Here is a 24,989-nt window from a genome sequence, read left to right on the forward strand (position 1 = left end):
ACTCAAAGTTCTCACCGTCTCTCCTTACACATGTTCCTGCTAAAATGGTGCTCCTCATCATCATCATCAATATCATCATCATCATCATCATCATCATCATCATCATCATCATCATGTTTAAACAACTCTCCATAAGGCGTTACGACCACCATTCAGTGTACTATGTACGTGTAGTTAATGCTAGTGATCACTGCTGGTTTACTGTCATATTCAGAGGTTGGGCCATAGCCGTGTTATTATGTTCTGCCTGGCAGGTCTCAGATCGAGGAGGGTCTGAAGGTTCTGAGTGAGATCAAACCAGCTGGAGAGACCTTCATGCATGTCGGGCTGGAACAAGTATGAGGACATGTACCTTTATACTGACCATTAAAGTTACTACTAATATAGTATTGGCTGTTTGGCACATGAATTATTCTATTCGTCTTTGTGTAGATTTGTTCCTTACCCTAAATGTCCTCATCTACATCTGGCATAAGCATGGCCAGTGTGTTGATGGTACTGATTGATTCATTGATTGATCGATCAGGTGCAAGAGCAGATAAAAGGAAAAACAGACGTGTCGTCCTCCGTGGTCATCGCCCTGACCGACGGGAAACTGGAACCGTACATCAACGAGCTCTCTATCAAAGAGGTACACACACACACACACACACACACACACACAGTTGTATAAGCTCTATCAGAGAGATACACACACACACACACACCTACAAGCTCTATAAGAGAGAGGTACACACACACACACACACACCCCTACAAGGTCTATCAGAGGTACACACCTAAAAACACACACACACACACTCCTACAAGCGCTATCAGAGAGGTACACACACACACACACACACACACACACGCGCGCACACCTCTACAAGCTCACTATTACAGAGGTACCCTCACAGGCCCCCTCACTCCCACGTAGGTCATCATGGAGGGAGTATGACTTTGTGTATGTGGTTGTTGTAGGCTGACAAGGTCAGACGTCACGGGGCCATGGTCTACTGTGTGGGGGTCATGAACTTTGACCAAAGTCAGGTACTCAATTTCATTGTTTGGAATGTATGTGACTGTGTTGCCCCCTGTTTGGGTGAATATCATTATATTATTTTGTCCTCTACTTTTCTAGAAAGCAGTAGAGTAAGGCTAATATTCGCGCCACTTAGCGGGAGGATGCTAAAGTATTAGCTGCAACTGATCTCTCCTCAATCTCGACTTTAATGGACCTTAACGCTGCTGGGAGTTCCCCATAATTGCCTCAAAATCCCATTAGTTGCTGTGGTAACGGCCTGCTGCTGCAGCAAGTACAGGAAGTACAGCCAGGGAAATACATTCGGGCAGGCACAGGATCGTCAGTGAATTCATTCGGAGCTGATGCTTTGGTTTCAAACGATGTCCTGGAGCCATTCTATCACCGACGGCGTGTGGATATACTGAGACTCCCCTCCTAGCTGACCAATAGGGTTCAGCGCTCCGTGGAGGAAATGATCCCATCGTGTTCTGATTAGACGTGCGCTCCTACTTCCTGCTTCCTGTCACCAGGCAGCAGATCAAGGTTCTGGGCGGGAGCCACGAGCCGGAGCAGATCTGCCCCAAACGATTAATTCTCTCTCTGGCTAAGCAAGGACGCCACAAAAAACAGCACCACAAACTAAACACCACCAAGCACTCATGTTATACTATGTCTTTCTAAATGGGATCTACATGCTATGCAGTTATCTATAGTGTAGAATCCTAGATGTTACAGAGACAGCAGGAAAATATACATTTTGTTAGTTTGTTTCATTCATTCTTTTGTAGGTTCTTTCATTTTTCGTTCTTCCTCTCTCAATCCCTCCAGTCGTGAGTTCAATCCCATTTACAACAAAAAATATGACAACATGCATTGGTTCATTGACTGTCTGAGGTCTAGCGTGTCGTTCATGTTGGTCCCAGCTGGTGGAGATCGCCGACGGACCCAATCACGTGTTTCCTGTTCTCAACGGCTTCCACGGCCTCGGAGACGTCGTTTCCACGGTGAGCAGCAATTACATCACAGAATATGTCTTCCAGCCAATATATACATATAACACATATTTATAGTGTTGTGCGTTGCATGCGTGTGATGTCAGATGGTAGTGGGATGTGATGTGTAGTGGGATGTGATATGGTAGTTGGATGTGATGTGGTAGTTGGATGTGATGTGGTAGTAGGATGTGATGTGTAGCGGGATGTGATGTGGTAGTGGGATGTGATGTGGTACTGGGATATATGTGGTAGTAGGATGTGATATGTAGCGGGATGTGATGTAGTGGGATGTGATGTAGTAGTGGGATGTGATGTAATGTAGTAGTGAGATGTGATGTGTAGTGGGATGTGATTTGGTACTGGGATGTTATATGGTAGTGGGATGTGATATGTCAGTGGGATGTGATGTGGTAGAGGAATGTTATATGGTAGTGGTATGTGATGTGTTAGTGGGATGTGATAGTGGGATGTTATATGGTAGTGGAATGTGATGTTGTAGTGGGATGTGAGGTGGTAGTGGGATGTGATGTATAGTGGGATGTGATGTGGTATTGGGATGTGATGTGGTAGTGGGATTTGATGTGGTACTGGGATGTGATGTGGTAGTGGGATGTGATGTGTAGTGAGATGTGATTTGGTAGTGGGATGTGATGTGGCAGTGGGATGTGATTTGGAAGTGGGATGTGATGTGATGACTCTAGTATATGACCAGGTTCTGGACCAGTCGTGCAGACAGATCTTCCGGATAGAGCCTACCAGTGTGTGTATTAATGGTGAGACACTGTACACTGTTCCGATACCCATACTTCCATGAGTACACTTAAACGTAGTATACTATCCACACTCACTGGCCCTCATTTATCAAACAAACGTAGAAATGAGCGCAAATCTGAACGCATGATTCATCTCACGATAGGACCCACGTGAGATGTACGAAACCTTCGTATCACACCAATCCCAGCGTACGAAGGATCTTGGTGTTGATAAATACGGCGGCTGAGATCGATCGTAATTAACGTAACACGCCCATATAAAAGCACGTCTTCAGAAGTCTCGCCCCTAACTTTTACGACATGGAGAAACGTCCAACGGTAAAATAGAGGAATTTTTCGAGACCCAAATGGAGACGCTCTGGTGGATGCAAACCGTCTGGTTTTATTTGGTAGCCTATAGCTGGCATTAAAGGCCAGCAAAAGAATGCTATATGGAAGGAAATAACTGTTGCAGTGAATAGTGTTTCCAATGTTCGTCGGGCTACGGAAGAGGTTTGTTAATTAAATTAATTAAATAATAAATTAAATGTACAACTTCTGTTATCCAGCTTAAAACATTTCACATATATGCTATTGTTTGCATTCCGTTAAAGTTATTTCATTCCGAATAAGGTGAAGAAAAAATGGTCCGACATGAAGCTCAGCACCAAAAAACGTGTTGCGGCTGTGAAGCCGCAACACGGGAGGAGGCCGGTGCAGTGCGACTGCAGCGTAACTCACCGAGATGACTCTGACCATGTAGTGCGCCCTGATGTAGACGATGCCCAACGTTGCTATTTTGGAAAATAAAAGAATCGTGCGTGCCCCCAGGCCATCGGGCTACCATGTTCAGGATTGACATTCTGGCATCGCAAATAATCGGAACATTAACTGAATGGTAGCTTTTGCGGTTGATGTACGCGTAATCATTAATAGATGGTTCATACGCACATGGGTACAATCAACCGCACCAATCACATTTGGAAACCTATAGCAATAGCATAAACATCCCGTTTGATTCCAGTTTGCTTATCGTTATTATATGGGAATTTAATATAACGTTCGGAGAGGGACATTATAGCTGCAAAAACTGCTGGCATGGTTCGGCTAATACTTGGCTGGGAAATAGCAGACCTGTCCCCGATCTCCCGCTGCAAGATCCCGGTGGCCAAAGATCCCAAGGTAGAGCAAACCTGCACAGGTATTGCGTTTGATCGCCTAGTTTCTCGCCTTAACTGTGGCTCCAAAGCATTGCATAGCTCCATCAGGAGATGCTTTGGGAGACGAAAACGACTCAAGAGCCATTCATCGCCCTCCTTAAAAAATTCGGCGCGGTGTCGAAAAACTCTCTCTCTCGTCTGTGCGTTGAGGTCCTTAAAAGAGCCAGATCTGCCATCGCTGAGACACGACCACCTCTTTGGCAAAGCTCCTGTTAATATAGACAGCTGAATAAACATTTCACCTGTCACATTCTAATTATTTTCATAGCAATACTGTTTTTAATTAGGCCTGACTTGATTGTAATTGTTTGAACGGCTGGGCTAATTCCAATTTATTTAGTAATTAATACAGATGTTGAACATGGGCTACTTGTGCTGCACTATTCATCATTGAAATACCCGTATGTTGCGCCAAAAAAACTTGCGTACACGAGCTCAGACCTGCCGTGAGATTTCATCGCAGCCTGCGCTCACGTTCAAATTGATAAATGCCAAGCTCAACGTTGAAATTAGCGTACGTCCATTTTACGCACGTTTTCTGTCGTACGCTCGTTTGATAAATGAGGGCCACTAAGTGCGCTGATTCTCAGATGTCAGTGTCGTTCCCAATCGAATACTCTGTGGTGCACGAACCGGAAATCGTGATCGCGACTGCCGCCGCGGCTCCTCCCCCGCAATAAACATCCCGCTTTGAACGGTGAACTCTTTATGCATAGTAGCTATAAAAAGCTATAAAAGCTATACAATTACAAAATGAATCCATTAATGCAGGCTATGTGGTAAATGCACCGACGTTCGCTCAACCTGGCGCCGCCTCTTACGCTACGTATCTAAGATGGCTGCCGTTGAGTACGAAAAGTGTGCATCGATCCGCACTCCGCGGTTTGACCGTTTAGAGTACACTATCCGGGTCTTTTCAGTACACTTCTTTTTGCCCCGATCTTAACGCCTCGTTTCCACATACGTACATTCTCGTATGCGATCCAACCGTCTCCGACCGAAAGTCCATTCATTCCTATGTGATTCTCCGTAATGTCCGTTTTTCCTCCGAGACTCCTCCCCTCCGTAAAATTTCTGTCCGGTATGTCCGTAATATACGTTCAAAAAATTTAACTTTCGCCGTCGTTTTACGGAGATAACGTATGAAAGTGTTTATGTTTTTCACAAAACTTGTAGGCTGGGTACCTTGCAGGCCAAACTTCTCAGCGATCTTTTTCCAAGCCTGTTGGTTTTGTTTTTATCTCTGTATATGTCGATCCTCATGTTCCAAAGTACCGGTCTCCTATCCGCTTATCCGGGGTCGGGTCGCTCAAGCAGCTCATGCAGGGGGCCCCAGACTTCCCTTTCCCGGGCCACATTGACCAACTCTGACGGGGGGATCCCGAGGCGTTCCCAGGCCAGTGTTGAGATATAATCTCTCCAACTAGTCCTGGGTCTTCCCCGAGGTCTCCTCCCCACTGGACGTGCCTGAAACACCTCCCAAGGAAGGCGCCCAGTGGGCATCCTTACCAGATACCCGAACCACCTCAGCTGACTCCTTTCTAAGTAAAGGAGCAGCGGCTCTAATCCGAGTTAGGGAGACGCCAGCCACCCTTCTGAGAAAACTCATCTCGGCCGCTTGTACCCGCGATCTCGTCCTTTCGGTCATCACCCAACCCTCATGACCATAGGTGAGGATAGGAACGAAGATCGACCGGTAGATAGAGAGCTTTGCCTTGCGGCTCAGCTCTCTTTTCGTCACAACGGTGCGGTAAAGCGAACGCAATACCGCCCCCGCTGCTCCGATTCTCCGGCCAATCTCACGCTCCATAGTACCCTCACTCGCGAACAAGACCCCGAGGTACTTCAACTCCTTCATTTGGGCACTCATTTCCTACCCGGAGTAAGCAATCCGCTGATTTCTCCTAACATCTTTTGTCCGTAAATAAATTCATGCCCGTACGTAAAACACTAGCGACTCCTTCCGTAAATTTACGGAAGCACGGACACGAAAAACATACGTATGTGGAAACGAGGCGTAATTGGAACTCCCTATGTCCTCAAACTAAATATAGTGATTATGGATAATATGGATATTGGAACACAGCACATTTTAATAAGATGTTGTTAAGGACGCAGTCTAATCCACTTGTAGAAACAGGTGGATGAGAACAGGAAATTGCATTAACGTTGAGTAAACATAGTCTCTCTGTTTGGTTTCTCTCTTTCTGTCTCTCTCCCTCCCCCTCCCTCTCTCCCTCCCTCTACCAGAGTCCTTCCACATTGTGCTCGGAGGGAGTGTTGTTAGTGGAGCCAAGAGAACTGAGGCAGCTGGTCGCTTCTGCCTTCTAACCATCAACAAGCTCCCCCCTCGTAAGTACCGACACCATGAGGTCATACATCACCAGTAAGTACAGACACTGTGATGTCATTCACCACCCGTAAGTACAGACACTATGATGTCATACACCACCAGTGAGTACAGACACTGATGTCATACACCATCCATAAGTACAGACACCATGATGTCATATACCACCAGTAAGTACAGACACTTTGAGGTCATACACCACCAGTAAGTAATAATAATAATAATAATAATAATAATAATACATTTAATTTAGAGACAGACACAATGTCATACACCACCATTAAGTGAAGACACTACAATATCATACACAACCCTAGTATGATGTCATACACCACTTTGTGCAATGTATATTCTACCAGAACTGTGATGTCAAACAACAATAGTATATGATACATACATTCCCCAAGTTTGATGTCGTACACCAACAGGACTGGAATGACACAACTCAATGACTGCACATCTTAAAGCCAGTAGCTGTTCTGGAGCCTTGCACTACCAATTATGTGTAGTAATGTTACGGTCATGTGTACAGTAGGTCTCTCTGATCCAACTGTAATCAAATGGTCATGTGTAAAGTAGGTCTCTCTGGTCTAACTGTAATGTTACGTTCAAGTGTACAGTACATTTCTCTGGTCTCTACTGTAATGTTACGTTCAAGTGTGCAGTAGGTCTCTCTGGTCTCTAATCTAATGTTACGGTAATGTGTACAATAGGTCTCTGGTCTCTAATCTAATGTTACGGTAATGTGTACAATAGGTCTCTCTGGTCTAACTGTTATGTTACGGTAATGTGTACAATAGGTCTCTCTGGTCTCTAGTCTAATGTTACGGTAATGTGTACAATAGGTCTCTCTGGTCTCTAATCTAATGTTACGGTAATGTGTACAATAGGTCTCTCTGGTCTCTAATCTAATGTTACGGTAATGTGTACAATAGGTCTCTCTGGTCTAACTGTAATGTTACGGTCATGGGTACAGTACATTTATCTTGTCTCTACTGTAATGTTACGGTCATGTGTTCAATAGGTCTCTCTGGTCTACTGTAATGTTACGTCGTGTGTACAGTAGGTATCTCTGGTCCAGTGGAGAATGAGGCTCATTTTAGACCAAAATAAACTGCAGCCAGCCGCCAGACAGCAGCTTGTGTTCTGAGAGAGAACAAAGTAGTCATTATGAGGCGGGGTGCGGCTGCTGGAGGGCCTGCGATGTGATTGGTCTAATTTGGCGGGAGAGGACCGGAAGTCCCGGTCACTCAGTCTAATGTTCTTTGTTTACAAAATATGTTATTAATCTCCTTTCCTCAGATGCACCATCTGAATGGTCAAACATTCAAGTCGAAACCATTCAGCAAACACAGAACCTACTAGAAGAATCAGTAGGAGAATCAGAATGTGTTCATAATGCTCAATCTCATCCATGTTTAAGACATGTTGTTTTCTCTCTCTCTCTCTCTCTTGCTGTCTCTTTCCCTCTCTCTGTATCTCTCTCTTGCTGTCTCTTTCCCTCTCTCTGTATCTCTCTCTCCGTCTATTTGTATCTCTCTCTCTCTCTCTCTCTCTCTCTCTCTCTCTCTCTCTCTCTCTCTCTCTCTCTCTCTCTCTCTCTCTCTCTCTCTCTCTCTCTCTCAAAGAGAGGGTAAATATGATCGCCAATGGTGACCATTTACTGTGTGAAGCTCCCGGACTGCAGGAGCTTAGCGAGTACGTATGCGCACACACACACACACACACACACACACACACACACACACACACACTCATAATGGGGGGAGTGTGATAAGGGCTGTGTATAAACAGCCTGGGTGGTCTGCGAGGGTCTATCAGCAGATCAGTTGTTGTTCTGGGCTGGCTTTGTACCCAGTACTTCAAAAAACCTTCATCTTGCATCATTTACTGATGTATTGATCAGCCTAATGTATTTACCTACTATAAACAGATCTTTAGATGTATTGATCAGCCTGATTTATAAATATTAACAGATTTATAGATGTATTGATCAGCCTAATGTATTCATATTAACAGATCTATGGAAGTATTGATCAGCCTAAACAACGGAGAATCCTACATCACCAGTCCCTTCATCATCCACGCAACAGCATGTGTAAGTAACGCAAAACTAGTAACAACATATTCTAATTTATTTATATCAAAGTAAGAATACCAAGCAAGACACTTAATTATCGAACTGATTGCATTTCTGCATCAAACTTAGCTTTGTAGACCCAGACTTCAACGATAGGTCCATTCTCTATGTATCTGCGTATGTATTCTGTAGTGCCTTGCTGAAACTAACTACTAATTTTCTAACAACTGATGTTTCACCAAATGTTTGGATTAGTCGATTAATCAAGTGTTTTTTATTTCATTCTGTCCATTTCATTTTTATTTTTCACTAAACTGAAGGGCCGAAACATAAAATAACTTAAATGTGTCGATAATGAATCGCGCTGAAAGCAGGCAGGCACGCAGCTATGCTGCTTGCGTGCATGGCGGAACATTACTTCCAAAGTCTAAGTGGCCTGTTTTACATCCAAAGACAGTCATTGTACTTCTCAAGAGTTAATAGTACAGACTAGCTCACCGATAAGTAAACATAGTATATGAGTTCCAGAAAACACGTTTTTGAAGCTATTTGCTGGAAATAGTTTTAGGAAAAAAAATATTGCCTACTGCTATTCCCCTCTGTTTCAGTCCCTTTCAGAATGTACTATTTCTGGTGTCTGTAGCTTTAAATGCAATTGAGCTGCAGCCCATTGCCATCTGAACAAATAGACGGTCAAATAGGCGGTCAATAGTAAAACAACTAGTTGACTATAAAATTGCCGTTGACATATTTCATGGTCGATTACGTAGACTAAGTCGACTAATCGTGGCAGCACTATAAGGTACATTTATTATTTTTACATTACATTAACTTGACAAAACTGTTTTCCATTTACTGGAAAGCCTCTATTTTCACCTCCATTTTCTGTGAACCCCTCTTATTCTTTTTTGTCTTCCTCTAAACAACCACCAACCCCAAAGCACCACCACACACTCCTCCACCTCCTCCACCAGCATGTCTTTGCTGTTCAAGGCTGTGAAGTTCTTTATGTGTTCATAAACAGGTTATGTGGGCCAGCTCTATACAATGTATATATATATACAAGAGCCAAGGTGGTAACCCCAGATGGCATCAGCGAGGAGTTCGACATTCTGGCAGGGGTGCAGCAGGGGGACACTCTTGCCCCCTTCCTCTTTATCATAGCCCTTGACTACGCGCTCAGGAAAGCCATCAACGGGCGGGAGCAGGAGCTGGGCTTCACAATCACACCAAGGAAGTCTAGAAGAAGCCCTGCTGTAGCCCTGGCAGACCTAGACTACGCAGATGACATCTGCCTGGTGTCTGACCGCGTGGAGCAGGCACAGAAACTCCTGAACAGAGTAGAGGTGGAATGTGCTAAGGTTGGCCTCAGACTGAACATAAAGAAGACTAAGGTAATCACCTATAACATCTGCACAGACCATCTGCCGATTACAACATCAGAAGGCAGCTCTTTGCAAGAGGTCAATGACTTCAAATACCTGGGTTCCTGGGTAAACTCCACAGAACAAGACCTTAAGGTCAGGAAGGCAATGGCGTGGAGAGCCCTGAATGTTATGTCAAGCGTGTGGCGCTCAAATCTCCCCCGTCGCATAAAGCTGAGCCTATTTCATGCCACTGTGGAGTCCGTCCTCCTGTATGGCTGCGAAAGCTGGACCCTGACGCCCACCCTGCAGAAGTCCTTGGATGGGTGCTACACCAGGATGCTACGAGCAGTGCTGAATGTAGACCAGAATGCCCACATTACCAACAAGGATCTGTACGGGCGGCTGCCGAGGCTCAACCAGAAGGTAGCATCCAGGAGGATGAAGCTGGCCGGCCACTGCCACAGACATCGGGAGCTCCCGGCCAGCAGGCTGGTCCTGTGGGAACCAACGTGCGGGCATCGATCGCGAGGACGTTCCGCGCTAACGTACGTGGACGTGCTTAAGAAAGATGCGGGAGCTGAAAGTTCTTCAGAGCTGGCCGGGTGTATGGAGAACCGAGAGGATTGGAGACTCCGATGGAAGCTCGTCTGAGGACGACCGAGAGAGAGAATGGATAATTTTGATTGTAATGGCTCACATGATGAAAGAATGTTTAAAAGTTTTGAAGAATATGACAATTTCACTGAAAATCAACGGATCAGTTTTGCTCAGCAGGTCATGTGCCTGTGGTTATTGATCAAACTGTAGACTAGTGTACTTGCACTCATGCAAAAAAACATGTGCAATTTGCTGAAGTGAAAGAAAAAATCTGAATCTGGTGTGAACAAGTAACTCCTTGTTCGGAGATTTAAAATTATTGTTTTGAAAAGAAACATTCTCATTGGAGAATCGAGCCAAAGTGATTCAAACTGTGATCCAACAAGGGGAATCAGGGACAGATCTTCTTAGGGACATGCAGCTCTGTAGGGGTAAACTGCCTGTTTGTAATCGTACGTGTGAGAGGTGTCCCATTAACCCTCATAGGGTGTTCGTGTTTTTGTTACACAGGAGGTGCTGCTGGGTCTGGTGGACCCATTGCCTTTTAATTCAACATACTCACGCTTTTTTTTTTAAATACTCACCAGATGGTTACTTCATCCCAATTGCAAGTAATATAAACCACACATATGTTAAATGTGTTCACTTTACCTTTGTTAAATCACATTTATGAATAGAGGTGCCACTCGTTTTTGTTTCTTTTTGTATAAAAATGCAACAAAATAAGGAAATGCCTCATAAAACAGGCATAACTGGGAAATAATCAACATCATTAGAAACTGAAACATACTCAATAACATCTGTCTGAACAACACATTAAAGCCTTTGAACACGGCCATTATACGTATATCAGACTATACCACACATGAGGGGCAGAGTCTCACTGTGTGTGTATTGCATATGTATTTTTTGCACTGGTTGCATGTATATTGTGTTTTTCTGTCCATCATGGGTCCACACACTTCACAGCGTTTCTTTTTGGCTGACGGGCTGGTCCTACATCTGGCTGCTTGCGGGTTGTTCCTGGGGCTGGCTGCTTGCGGGTTGTTCCTGGGGCTGGCTGCTTGCGGGTTGGTCCTGGGGCTGGCTGCTTGCGGGATGGTCCTGGGGCTGGCTGCTTGCGGGTTGGTCCTGGGGCTGGCTGCTTGCGGGTTGTTCCTGGGGCTGGCTGCTTGCGGGTTGGTCCTGGGGCTGGCTGCTCGCGGGTTGGTCCTGGGGCTGGCTGCTCGTGGGCTGGTCCTGGGGCTGGCTACTCGCGGGTTGGTCCTGGGGTTGGCTGCTCACGGGCTGGTCCTGGCTGCTCACGGGATGGTCCTGGGGCTGGCTGCTTGCGGGCTGGTCCTGGCTGATCACGGGATGGTCCTGGGGCTTGCTACTCGCAGGCTTGTCCTGGCTGCAGAAGGGCTAGTCCTGAGGCTCTTTTACGTTTCGGAGCTGGCTGATGCTCATCCTCCTCTTCAAACTCGGTGTCAGACTCTGAAATGTTATCCTCACTTTCCGAAACTATTTCCTCTGCATCACCATCAAAACCCTCTGTCTCTTCAAATATCAACTGTAGGGCAGTCTGAACAGAGAATCGCTTTGCCATCTTGATCAGTTGTGGTATGGAACCACGCTGACAGAGCTTTTTTATAGTGTCAGGTCCCCAAGCTTGATAGTGTTGGGTGCTCCAATTTTGCAACCTTGTGCGGGAACAGTGGGTGCACACTGTGGGTGCTCACCAAGGGCCCATTCACCTGCTTTACTCTTTCCCCCTCTCTCTTTCCCCCTCTCTCTCTCACACACACACACACACACACACACACACACACACACACACACACACACACACACACACACACACACACACACACACACACACACACACACACACACACACACACACACACACACAGAGAGAGAGGAAGAAGGGAAAATGAGGGTGCACAGAACCTATGATTTCCACACTTACAACAGCTCCGGGTCCACTGGACCCGAACACCCTGTGTGTAATATAAATGTGATGGGGGGGTATACAGGGGGGGTCATTGAAAATGTTTTCTGATTCATGTTCCTCACAGAAAATGAGCCAAAGCCAATGAATCTTAGTTCAAAAAAATAATTATTTGTATCACTTTTATAATGCTAAAAACTGAAAACGGGTCCCACAGACCCGAACACCTTATAAGGGTTAAGCTATCATTTAAGCATCACATATACAAATGAACACATATGAGAACAGAGGGATGAGGTAGCTCTACCCCGTGTAGTCTGAACCAGCCTTAAGGGGATAGTTGAGAATTCTTCTGGCTGATTTTTCTTGTTACTGTAAAGAAACACAAAGAACATTGACCACAATAGACAGTTAGCAGACAGGTTACAATAAGCATTAAGCCATCTAGACATGGATTCATGACACAACAGTTAGAAGTAGATAAGTTTGGTTACCTAGTTTCATATGATAGCATAAGCTAAACGTTAGCTCAAATGTAGAACGCCAAAGCCTCTGAAAGAAAGTAATGTAAGCCAAAAAAGTTCGATAGCAAACAGCTAGCTAGCTAGAACCAGCTACCGTTACCATTAGGGGTGCAACGGATCACAAAGCTCACGGTTCGGATCGGGTCACGGTTTTTGAGTCACGGGTCGGATCATTTTCGGATCAACAACAACAATAAAGATAACAAGACAAATGTGACTTTATATAAAATCTTCAACTGTGTAAAAACAAAATAAAGTGAAAAATTAGGTAATAATCCTGCTTCCTTTAAGCATGGTCAATATTTAAAAAATTTGCAATCTGAGGCATTATTCCTTCTTCTTTTTAACATGGATAGGATAGTAAATAATCCCTAAACCTGGATTTACAATTCAGGATGTCTGCATTGCCTGGGGAGAGTTTAGATTCTACAATCTCCCAAGGCAATGCAGACATCCTTATCTTCTTTTTTTTTTGTTTGGCAGCGAAACACAGTTTCTGTGGTATTTTATTTGGCGTTTTGTAAATCCATTGATTTCGGTTCGGAGACTCATTGCTCGTTGCAAGGGGGGTTGGTTGTAGTCTTTTCGCTCGGTTCTAGCCCTACTGTTGATACGGCGAACCGAGCGAAAAGACTACAACCAAACCTAAACACATCCGGTTCCGGTTCCGGTTTACGTTTCAATGGGATTTACGGAACGCCAAATAAAACACGACAGAAACTGTGTTTCGCTATGATACTTGATGATGTTGTTGATACCGGAATTGTCCTCTAAACATGCGCTGATCACGTCAACGCACAACTTTTTTTTTTTATCAGCTGATCCGCGGATCACTTGCGTCCCGAACCGTGATGGTTGATCCGTACGGATCACGGGAAACCCGTGAACCGTTGCACCACTAGTTACCATAGCATCACATTCTTAAACTTACCAGAGAGTCATCCTCCAGTTCGGACCTCTTCCTCTTATCCATGTTTTCTTGGTCTGGGGTGCTCGTGCCCATAGATATGTGTTCTATATATATCTATGCTCGTGCCAACGATTCCGACATGTTCTCCAAACGTTCGTCAAACGACTCAAGCACCATATGTGTTGATAATTGTAGGATGTAATGTTATCTGAGATAAGGGTTGATTGCTCGATCCACAGCGGGACTCTTGTAAGGAGTAGCGTAGGCAGAGATTGGTTTCAGGGTCTTTATGTAGATTCAGGTGCATACAGGATTAGGGATGTCAAATGTGTGTGGTATCTGCAATGTTACCAAAATGCAACCAAATATAAGTACATAAATGAACTGGCTACAACAATGAAATAATAAATGATTTACAATGCTCTGAATGAGCACATGTGTAATGGCCGTGATCTGAATGTAAACGCGGCTGCGACGTGAAAGTTGCGCAACACTTGAACAGGTGGAACTTATTGACACAACATTAACATATAAGTGAACTGTACTGTTCTTACTTTTTGTATCTACAAAATATCAATATAAATATCAAAGAATGACTCACTTGGTCAAGAACGCACATGCACACGTGGTGGAACGAAGTAGCATAATGCGCGACTGCGCGTCAATGTTTACTAGGGCTGTAACGATACACCAACTCACGATTCGGTTTGTATCACAATTTTCGACCCACGGTTCGATACATCCCACGATTTTTTTTAAATTTCAAAAGCATTTTATTTAAACAACACTTGTATAACAATTAACTTAATGTAACATTTAATAAGAAATAATTTGGAACACTGAACAGATTTGAACAGAAAGAATACTATTAAAGAATAGCTAAATAAATAAATAAATAACCAAAGATTGCAGTTGGAGGATGCTTGCAGGTAGGCAAAAACCCTCAACTAGTTTGGTTGGTTTAGTCAAATATCCTATTAGCGCTTCTTATTAGGCTATGTAGCTTAAATAATGACATAATCAGGCCGTATAGAATGCAACATGTTTAATAGCCTAACATTCAATAGATGGAAAAGTTGAACGCCTAACATGAACGTCGCAATAACGAGGCATGTGTTACGAGTAGCGTATGTGTGTGCGCGAGAATGGCAGTATGCGTATGTGTGTGTGTGAGTGACGTCAGCGAGTGAGTGGACGAGCGAGGAGAGTGAGCGGTAGCGTGTGTGTCTAGTGAAGAAGCGAACGAGTCAGGTAGAATAAAGTATCCATCCTGTCAATAATCGGTGGCCGCTTCATTCCGACCTATAAGCAGACAAACAGCCGGTCAAATCACACAAAACAATAGAAACAGGGATCACACAGGCAATTTTTTTCGCGCTTGGCCCACTCTGGATAAATGTCGTTCATATCGCATATGAGGACTTCGACGGCTGTGGAGAAATGCAATCCTCCGTAGCCACGGAGAGCTGTCATCACAGCGAGGGCATCTCGTCGCATACTTACGGCATCGATAAGAGGGGGCGGTGTCAGCAGACTATTATTTAGACAATTATTAGCAAATTTCAATCGGACAATTTGACCGGATAGTTAGGAAGGGCGTATCGCGCTTCTGCCTTCTCACACCGCGAGACAGGTTCGTGGCTTTGGGTGTCGCGATTTCGGTTTCGATACGCGTATCGTTACAGCCCTAATGTTTACCAAAGGAAAAGGACCCCACCTAGTGGTAAGGGCGCATTACTATCTGCCTGACAGGATTACCAAATCAGACAAATACATACGGGAATTCAGAAAAGCCGCCCCCAGATTTGTGCAACTATTATGCAGAGAACCCGTTGAATTCCCGACGTCGTCACCGTTGCTTCTTGCACCTTGTCATCTGGAATACCTGGTCGTTGGACCAGACGGGCGAGAGGGCGTAGGTAGATCCGGTCCTTCACTTTGACCTCTGTCTATCTGATACAGCCATCTGCACTGGCTATCAGCTTGACCACCCTCCCGACTGGCCAATGAGCGTGCGGCAGTTGAGGGTCAGCTGTCATCACCAACATGTCCTTGGCCAGGTTTTTGGTAGGTTTCTTGCACTTCTGGCGCACTTGAAGGGCTGGCATGTAATGGCGAACGAACAGTGACAAGAAGTGGTCAGCCACCATTTGGTTGTGGCGCCAGCGCCTCTCGGTAAGGAGATTGGAATCATAGGTTTCTTGCGGCAGGGAGGCATCCCGTCGCCCCATGAGCAACGTGCTTGGTGTTACTGGGCCAGGGTCCGCTATGTCCAATGAAATGTACCCCAATGGTTTCACATTGAGAATACCCTCAACTTCAACTGGTCCAGGTAAGGTGGAATCAGGCGCCGCCCCCCCGTGCAAGGACTGCTTTGACCAAGTCTCTCCAGGATGTAATCTGGGCAGTGTCAGGTGTGGTCGGTACTGGACTTGTTGTGGTGCGGCTACAGAAGATGCTGCTCCTCAACTCCCCTGGCTCCTCTGGGTTTAGCTTGACAATGCACCCTGCCTCAATGAGCTGCTGGATTTCAGCTTGTAGAGCTGAGCATTGACTGGGTCCTTCGCCAATATTTCCTTTCCGTACTACGGAGGTTTGCCATGACTGCTTCTTCGCTGGTTCTCAGCAATGGAGCTTTCTTGATGCCTAGCAGTGGTGAAGCATGTCGAAGAGCGTCCCCAACTTGGACCCTTTTGGTCCGGGATTCCAAGATGTTCACGGCTTCTTGGTTGTGCCGTGATCGTGTGATCGGCTTCTCACATTTTAATGGGAGGACATCGAGCTGCCAGCGATGTTCCACAAGTTGGTAGAGATCCTCTGTTATTGGCCCAAAGGATGTTAACAGACATTGTTGAGTCGGTACTGGACGGGGTGTGAGACCATCTGGTCCCTGGAGAGCCCGGCCGAGCTGTGTATGGACTGCTGCAGGTCCACCGCTGGGGCCCAACCTGGCATGTTCCTTGCTTGCAATAAGGCGGGTATAATTAGGGAGTGGAATCCCCCTAAGATTGCGGTAGCACTTCTGCAGGGCGGTCACAGGGTACGAATGTTCAGCCAGGGCTAGGCGGCTAGCTGTAAAAGCACCTCTGATGAGGTGTCTCTCTCCCGGTTGGGCCAATGATGACATGTGGAAGTCAACAGATGAGCTAGTAAGGTGAGCGACGTCGTGGCAGATGGTCCTGAAGGCTAAGGACTCCTCCTTGCCCCTGAGATTTAGATGCTGAACAGCAGCAGTTAAGATAATTGTACACTCGGCACCGTCATCAAGGATGGCGTACGTATTAAGTGATCTTCTTCCGTTCCTGACTAGGACAGGCACTACTTTCAGGTGGACTTGTCTCCCTTGGTGGGAGTGGTTGAGTGTCGTTCTGTTCAGAGGGCTGACGAGGAAAAGGCTTGGACCCTGGTTTTGCGACGCAATGCAGAACCCCAAGATGTAGCTTGTTGCATTCCCCACAGGGCTTCTTCAAGGTGCATGCTTCTGGCCCATGGTTAGTGCGACCGCACCTCCTGCAACGTTTATCATCCGTCAGCCATTTCTCCACTTGATCAGGAGTGTGATTAATGATTTCAGGTCATTGTCTAAAGGTAATGGTCAACGCTTTGACAGAAGATGCAGAGCCGCATAAACGTAATTTGAGCTGTCTTACCGGGCTGGCTGCTGGTTCTTGGCTTGTCAGAGCCATGGTAAATGGATACCTGCTGGTTGTTCGGCCTCTGGGCAGGCAGTCTGTCATTTCGGGGGGGCTGATGGCTTCTCAGAGTGATGGCGCTGTACCATTTTGGACGACAGTCGTTGGGCTTCGGCTTTGACCTTAAGCCACTCTGAAAGGTCACATAGGTTGTAGGCGTTAAGGCTGTTGGTTTGGATCCTACCCCACACCTGCAGGTGTTCGATGAAGCTGTCCCTGGAGTACTTCGGGAGCTTACTCAGAAGCCGATCTGCATGAGCTGTGGACATCAGTTCTGTGCCGTTGGGGCCTTCGAGAGACATCGGCATACCTACTAGGAGGTTCACGCTGAGGGCAAAGGTCTGAAACGCTTTTGAATCGCCAGCCCTGAAATCTGGGGTGTTCAGGATAGCCGCAATTTCGCTCTGTGCCAGCTGGTGTGGTTGCCCATATTGCCGCTGCAGGGCCAGCATTGCTGCAATATAAGGCTGGGGGTAATGACGACATCACTATGCTATCAGTATAGCCTCGTCTAGCTTCAAGTGGTCCATTAGTACCCTATATTTATAGTGCTCGGACAATTCAGCATGGGAATTTAAGAGATAGTCCAGAGCCATTTTCAGATCTGGGAACTCTCTCTCGCTGTCGTTTACCAGGTTAGGGAGGGCTGGCACAGGCACTGGTTGCCACCGAGGGAGTTCATGATAGGCTGCAGGTGGCTGGGACATCCCAGGCATTAGCTGAAAAGCTGATGGCATCGTGGGTAGTAGCTGATGGGCAGGCAGTATAGACGAGACTGGAGGGGGTAATGCCTGTGCTGGACAGGTTCCGCTGGTGGCGTGTAGTAGGTTGGCTGAGCCACTGACGTGGAAGCTGATACATATGCGGTGCGGTCACAACGGCTCCACAGCTGTGGAGCCCGGGTCTGGTAGAACGGCTCTGGAGCCCGGGTCTGGTAGATCAGATGGAGTCTGCTGGGCTAGTGGATGCTGCATTGCCTGAGCTGGGATCCGTATTTGCTGATGGACAAAACCAGATTGATTGGAGCTATTATAGAGCTTGTGGAATGATGCGTGATGCAATGCGGCTGAGCAGCTGCCAATAACTACTGAGCTGCACTCTGAATGGTTGTAGTCATAATTCCCTGATTATTATCAGCTTACTGCTGATTTGGAGCAGTTGTCTAGCTGGTCTCTAGATGTGGCAGGTTCGACCTGATCGCTGTAAGACAGCAGCTGATATGTGTCGGTGCTCAGTATGTTCCCCTGCGCTCTATCGACAGTGCCGAGGGGAATTGTAAATGCTAGCAATGATTTAGGGAGAGTAATTTCATATGCTGGAAGGTGTAGTGGGAGCTGTCTTCTCCTTTCTTGTCCTGCCTTGACCCCATCTGGGGCTGCTTCTCCCTCCGTTTCTGCCATTTTGTCGCTGTGGATGAAGCTTTTCGGTTCGAAGGACCAATGTTGGTAATTGAAGGATTTAATGTTATCTGAGATAAGGGTGGATTGCTCGATCCACAGCGGGACCCTTGTAATGAGTAGCTCTTGTAAGGAGTAGCTTAGGCCGAGATAGGTTTCAGGGTCTTTATGTAGATTCAGGTGCATACAGGATTAGGGATGTCTAATGTGTGTGGTATCTGCAACAGAGGCGGAGTGGCCGTCGGGACGATCGGGAGATTTCCCGGTCGGCCAGCCGACCGGGAAATATATATATTTTTTTTTACTTTACATTTAATTCTTCATTGTCAGGCGTTACAGAACTTTCATAGCCATAAATAAATAATAACGAACTACAGTTTACTTTAATTAGTTTGTTCTTGAATTGACGTAGAATGGAGCAAAGACTCCTGGGATTGGGAAATGTGTTTATCCAATAAACAGCTTGCAGGGCAAGTCCATTTTCGGAAATGTAGGGGGATATATGAGCGGCCCTACGTCTAATGGCATGACCCTAAAGACACGTCAGACAGAGAAGGCGAGCAAGTTCGTGGTTGCTTGCTTTTGTTTACCGGCGTTGCTATGGTTACCGGTCTTGTAAGGAAGTGCGCCAATTCTCGGAGTGCCAATTCTCTTCCGCACAGAGCAGAACTGTGGCCTATTTTACACATTTTTATTTTCTTAATAATAATTATATCATTCATTTTTACCGATTTTTTTTTTTTATTACTGAACAAAACAAACAAAAAAAAACGTTGTTGGCGGGGGGGGAGGGCCGGACCGGGGAGGATTCTCCCGGTGGCTATTAGTGTCCCACTCCGCCCCATCTGCAATGTAACCAAAATGCAACCAAATATAAGTACATAAATGTACTGGCTACAACAGTGAAATAATAAATGATTTACAATGCTCCGAATGAGCGCATGTGTAATGGCCGTGATCTGAATGCAATCGTCGCTGCGACGTGAATGCACGGTAAAGTTGCGCAACACTTGAACAGGTGGAACTTATTGACACAACTTTAACATATAAGTGAACTGTACTGTTCTTACTTTTTGTATCTACAAAATAGCAATATAAATATGAAAGAATGACTCACTTGGTCAAGAACGCACATGCACACTTGCTCCATGTTACGTGGTGGAACGAAGTAGTATAATGCGCGACAGCGCGTCAATGTTTACCATAACGCCTCGTTTCCACATACGTATGTTTTTCGTGTCCGTGCTTCCGTAAATTTACGGAAGGAGTCGCTAGTGTTTTACGTACGGGCATGAATTTATTTACGGACAAAAGATGTTAGGAGAAATCAGCGGATTGCTTACTCCGGGTAGGAAATGAGTGCCCAAATGAAGGAGTTCAAGTACCTCGGGGTCTTGTTCGCGAGTGAGGGTACTATGGAGCGTGAGATTGGCCGGAGAATCGGAGCAGCGGGGGCGGTATTGCGTTCGCTTTACCGCACCGTTGTGACGAAAAGAGAGCTGAGCCGCAAGGCAAAGCTCTCGATCTACCGGTCGATCTTCGTTCCTATCCTCACCTATGGTCATGAGGGCTGGGTGATGACCGAAAGGACGAGATCGCGGGTACAAGCGGCCGAGATGAGTTTTCTCAGAAGGGTGGCTGGCGTCTCCCTAACTCGGATTAGAGCCGCTGCTCCTTTACTTAGAAAGGAGTCAGCTGAGGTGGTTCGGGTATCTGGTAAGGATGCCCACTGGGCGCCTTCCTTGGGAGGTGTTTCAAGCACGTCCAGTGGGGAGGAGACCTCGGGGAAGACCCAGGACTAGTTGGAGAGATATATCTCAACACTGGCCTGGGAACGCCTCGGGATCCCCCCGTCAGAGTTGGTCAATGTGGCCCGGGAAAGGGAAGTCTGGGGCCCCCTGCATGAGCTGCTCCCCCCGCGACCCGACCCCGGATAAGCGGATAGGAGACCGGTACTTTGGAACATGAGGATCGACATATACAGAGATAAAAACAAAACCAACAGGCTTGGAAAGAGATCGCTGAGGAGTTTGGCCTGCAAGGTACTTATCCTACAAGTTTTGTGAAAAACATAAAAACTTTCATACGGTATCTCCGTAAAACGACGGCGAAAGTTACATTTTTTGAACGTATATTACGGACATACCGTGGAAACGGTATGTGGAAACGAGGCGTAACGCCTCGTTTCCACATACGTACATTCTCGTATGCGATCCAACCGTCTCCGACCGAAAGTCCATTCATTCCTATGTGATTCTCCGTAATGTCCGTTTTTCCTCCGAGACTCCTCCCCTCCGTAAAATTTCTGTCCGGTATGTCCGTAATATACGTTCAAAAAATGTAACTTTCGCCGTATGCTATATTCATCTCATCATCTCATTTTCGTCCGCTTATCCGGGGTCGGGTCGCGGGGGGAGCAGCTCATGCAGGGGGCCCCAGACTTCCCTTTCCCGGGCCACGTTGACCAACTCTGACGGGGGGATCCCGAGGCGTTCCCAGGCCAGTGTTGAGATATAATCTCTCCAACTAGTCCTGGGTCTTCCCCGAGGTCTCCTCCCCACTGGACGTGCCTGAAACACCTCCCAAGGAAGGCGCCCAGTGGGCATCCTTACCAGATACCCGAACCACCTCAGCTGACTCCTTTCTAAGTAAAGGAGCAGCGGCTCTAATCCGAGTTAGGGAGACGCCAGCCACCCTTCTGAGAAAACTCATCTCGGCCGCTTGTACCCGCGATCTCGTCCTTTCGGTCATCACCCAGCCCTCATGACCATAGGTGAGGATAGGAACGAAGATCGACCGGTAGATCGAGAGCTTTGCCTTGCGGCTCAGCTCTCTTTTCGTCACAACGGTGCGGTAAAGCAAACGCAATACCGCCCCCGCTGCTCCGATTCTCCGGCCAATCTCACGCTCCATAGTACCCTCACTCGCGAACAAGACCCCGAGGTACTTGAACTCCTTCATTTGGGCACTCATTTCCTACCCGGAGTAAACAATCCGCTGATTTCTCCTAACATCTTTTGTCCGTAAATAAATTCATGCCCGTACGTAAAACACTAGCGACTCCTTCCGTAAATTTACGGAAGCACGGACACGAAAAACATACGTATGTGGAAACGAGGCGTAAAGCTGTGTTACGGCTGGAGGTACGGCGTGGTCACGGCCAACAGTGACCGGATATAACCGTTGTATTTGCCTAATAAAGAGCAGGATTGCAAGCCAGACACCGCCTCCTTGTCCAACGCTGCACCACCCGGGGGCAGAGCGTTACACTGGTGTCAGAAGTTAAAAGCGACGGACTGGTTTTTCTCCGGTGTTCGCCATTAGCCTAGCCGGCTAGCGGACCTACCACGAGGTGCCGCTGTTTGTACTGCCAACGGACATGGTGCACGAGTGCGGAGCACGGCTGAAAGTTAAGGAGGAGGAGGGGAGCTACAGTTATGCCCGTGCGAAGTTTGAGCGCGCTGCGGAGACCAAGGCCCGCTTGAGGGAGACGGCAAGGCGCATGTCTAACGACGCGTGAACAAGCTCCACCGACCCCTGACAGAGCCGAGGACATGACGGAAGCTTTGTCGCTGGCACGTCGGCTCCGCCAAAGCATGACAGCAGAGAGAATGCGCAGCCTGTGTGGCAAAGTGCCGGTGCCTATACTTGCCGGGCGGCCGGGCCCCATGTAAAACACCATAGTACTCCGCTAAGGCAGACTGGCAGGCGTTTCATGCCCAATACGTACTGTTGTCACAAGCTGCAGGCTGGTCGGAGGATGATAAAGCGCTACAGCTAGCGTTATGCCTTACAGACGACGCACTGGCATGGCTGTTACTGCTCAGCCCAGAAGAACGAAATAATTATGAGGCTCTTGTTGGGGCTCTACTGAGACGTTTTGGACATTGTGAACAGCCCGGTCTTCTACGCTCTGAACTTTCCAACAGACGCAGGCGGCCTGGAGAGCCCCTCCGTGTTGTAGCTAATGACATTGAAACTCTAGCCAGGAGGGCTTATGCCCACATTCCCCCAGCGATACAGACAGAGCTCACCAGGGACCAGTTCATCCAAGCCAGGGATGGGCAGCTTTGATAAAAGGGAGGGCCACACAAATGTTCACCTCACTACCAGAGGGCCACACAAATGTTCACCTCACTACCAGAGGGCCACGTATATCAACATGCACTTTCACCATTATAACCTTGTCACTTAATTGGCCTATAGCTAACTAATTTAATAAATAGAACAAATATACTGGCAATCAAAGTTTATTATACCAATTTTCAAACATTACAGACAATTTGGCTCTTTCAGTCAGGAACACATGACCCAAACAAGGCTCACTAGTGGGCCAACATTTTGAACATTTCTATTTTTCATTAGAAAAATCAACATTTCACCATGGGTGAGTTGTGAGTTTACACATAAAGAAAAAATCCACATTCTTTGAGTCATATATTATTTCAGTGCAATGGGGTCTCAAACAATTATCTAATATTGCTACAAAAACAAAAACATATCTATCTCTAATAGTGCAATTCTTTTTTTTTTCAAACGATATTTCTAAAATTGTTACCTCTGTAAAATCCTGTCTTAATGAGACACTTGTGGCCTCTCCTTCTGGCGCACAATAGACTGAATGTCAATCTCAATATTGGTGCATCCAATCTGCATGAGCTGGAAGAGTGTCTCATCGGTCAGTCGGTTTCTTTCTTTGGACTTGATGTGCTTCATCATTGAGAAGTTGCTCTCGCAGATGTAAGTGCTCCCAAACATGCTGGCCATCGAAAGTGCAAAATCCCTGAGGATTGGAAATCGGGACTCTGGTAGCAGTCTCCAAAAGGAGATTCCCCTCTCGTTGCGGTTTGCTTGGAAAAACGGGTCTGCCTGTAGTTCGCACAGTTCAAGCTGCAGCTCAGGGGGCTGCTCGCTGACAGCAGCAGAGAGCGGGTCAGTGAACAATGCGATGCGTGGCTGCATGGCGTAGAAATCTTGGAAGCGGCTCTTAAACTGCTGCTGCAGTTTTTCGATTTCTGCTTTGTACTTGGTTTGCATGGTTTCCTCGCATTCGGGAGCATCTTTGCGCATCTCTTCACATGAGGGGAAGTGTGCCAAATTCGGACGGTCGGATTGGAAGCCTTCTTTAAACAGGGCTAGTTTAGCATTAAACGCGTTCATGTGTGCATACAGATCCGACACAGTTTGGCCTCTTCCCTGCAACTGCAAATTCAGGCGATTGAGATGCAGTGACGTGCGGTGAAGTCAGTAAGTGGGTAGGCACTGAGTTACGCAAGCCAGATTACCTCATTTATTGCTGCGGGCAGGTTGTTTAAATCACAGTATCCCGTTGCAGTCCAAACAGTCTGACTGGATGAAAAAAGCAGGCAGGGATGGCAGAACAGCCGCTGACTGGTGGCACAGCCACAAAGCCAATCCTTTTTCTCGTACCAATCCGTTTGAAACGAGCGAACAATTTTCGGTCCCTTTTTCTGCAAGAGTGCATCAAGTGTTGGCATAGGCCTCCCCTTTGCCATTAGCTAATTTTTGCTAGTAAAGTTGAGTTTAGAGAAATTTCTTAGCTCTAAAATATCGGTAAATGTCGCTGCTGTCATTTTCAGTGTTGTATAGTAGCGAAGTAGAAATACTTCGTTACTGTACTTAAGTAGTTTTTTTGGATATTTGTACTTTACTTTACTACTTATATTTCTCTGTACTTTTACTTTTACTTCGCTACATTTTGCGAAGAAAACGGATACTTTTACTCCGATACATTTCCCTTGAAACCTTCGTTACTCGTTACAAAATCAACTCATCTTTAGAAAAAAAAAAAAGAATCATGAGAGATATGAGAATAACGTTGGGGACTGTGGTAGAACACAGACTGCGAGCCTGTTTGGCGAATCAGCTGTCCCAGCGCACGTTCGCAAAGCCCCCTTGCTTAGTTACTGTTGCTACGTCGATCAAAACTCCTACGACTGTCAACACACAAATGCATGGCTAGGACGAGGGCAAGGGCTATCAAAATTCTACTATTTGTATCAGGCTGGTTTGTACACGCAGTATTACAACACTATCTTATACACTTCAATACGCTGTATATGTGACATTTTTGCTACAAAGCTAATTTAAATACCCTTTTTGGGCAGGGACTTAAGTTTTCCGAAAATCCGCGATCCTGGATGAC

General features: G+C 46.4%; 1 protein-coding gene across 2 annotated transcripts in view; it reads left to right on the plus strand.

Moving 5' to 3' along the window:
- The window catches only part of LOC115532225 (anthrax toxin receptor 2), a 35,462-nt gene that overhangs the window by 2,013 nt on the left and 8,460 nt on the right, over window positions 1-24,989 (plus strand). For both annotated transcript variants that reach the window (XM_030341860.1, XM_030341859.1), the window contains 8 exons: window positions 255-336; window positions 527-631; window positions 964-1,032; window positions 1,930-2,010; window positions 2,714-2,774; window positions 6,224-6,325; window positions 7,952-8,021; window positions 8,343-8,421. In XM_030341860.1, the coding sequence (XP_030197720.1) occupies window positions 255-336; window positions 527-631; window positions 964-1,032; window positions 1,930-2,010; window positions 2,714-2,774; window positions 6,224-6,325; window positions 7,952-8,021; window positions 8,343-8,421 (649 nt within the window). The remainder of the gene's footprint in view (window positions 1-254; window positions 337-526; window positions 632-963; window positions 1,033-1,929; window positions 2,011-2,713; window positions 2,775-6,223; window positions 6,326-7,951; window positions 8,022-8,342; window positions 8,422-24,989) is intronic.

The sequence above is a fragment of the Gadus morhua genome, chromosome 19 (genome assembly GCF_902167405.1).
Source record: "Gadus morhua chromosome 19, gadMor3.0, whole genome shotgun sequence".
NCBI lineage: Eukaryota > Metazoa > Chordata > Actinopteri > Gadiformes > Gadidae > Gadus > Gadus morhua.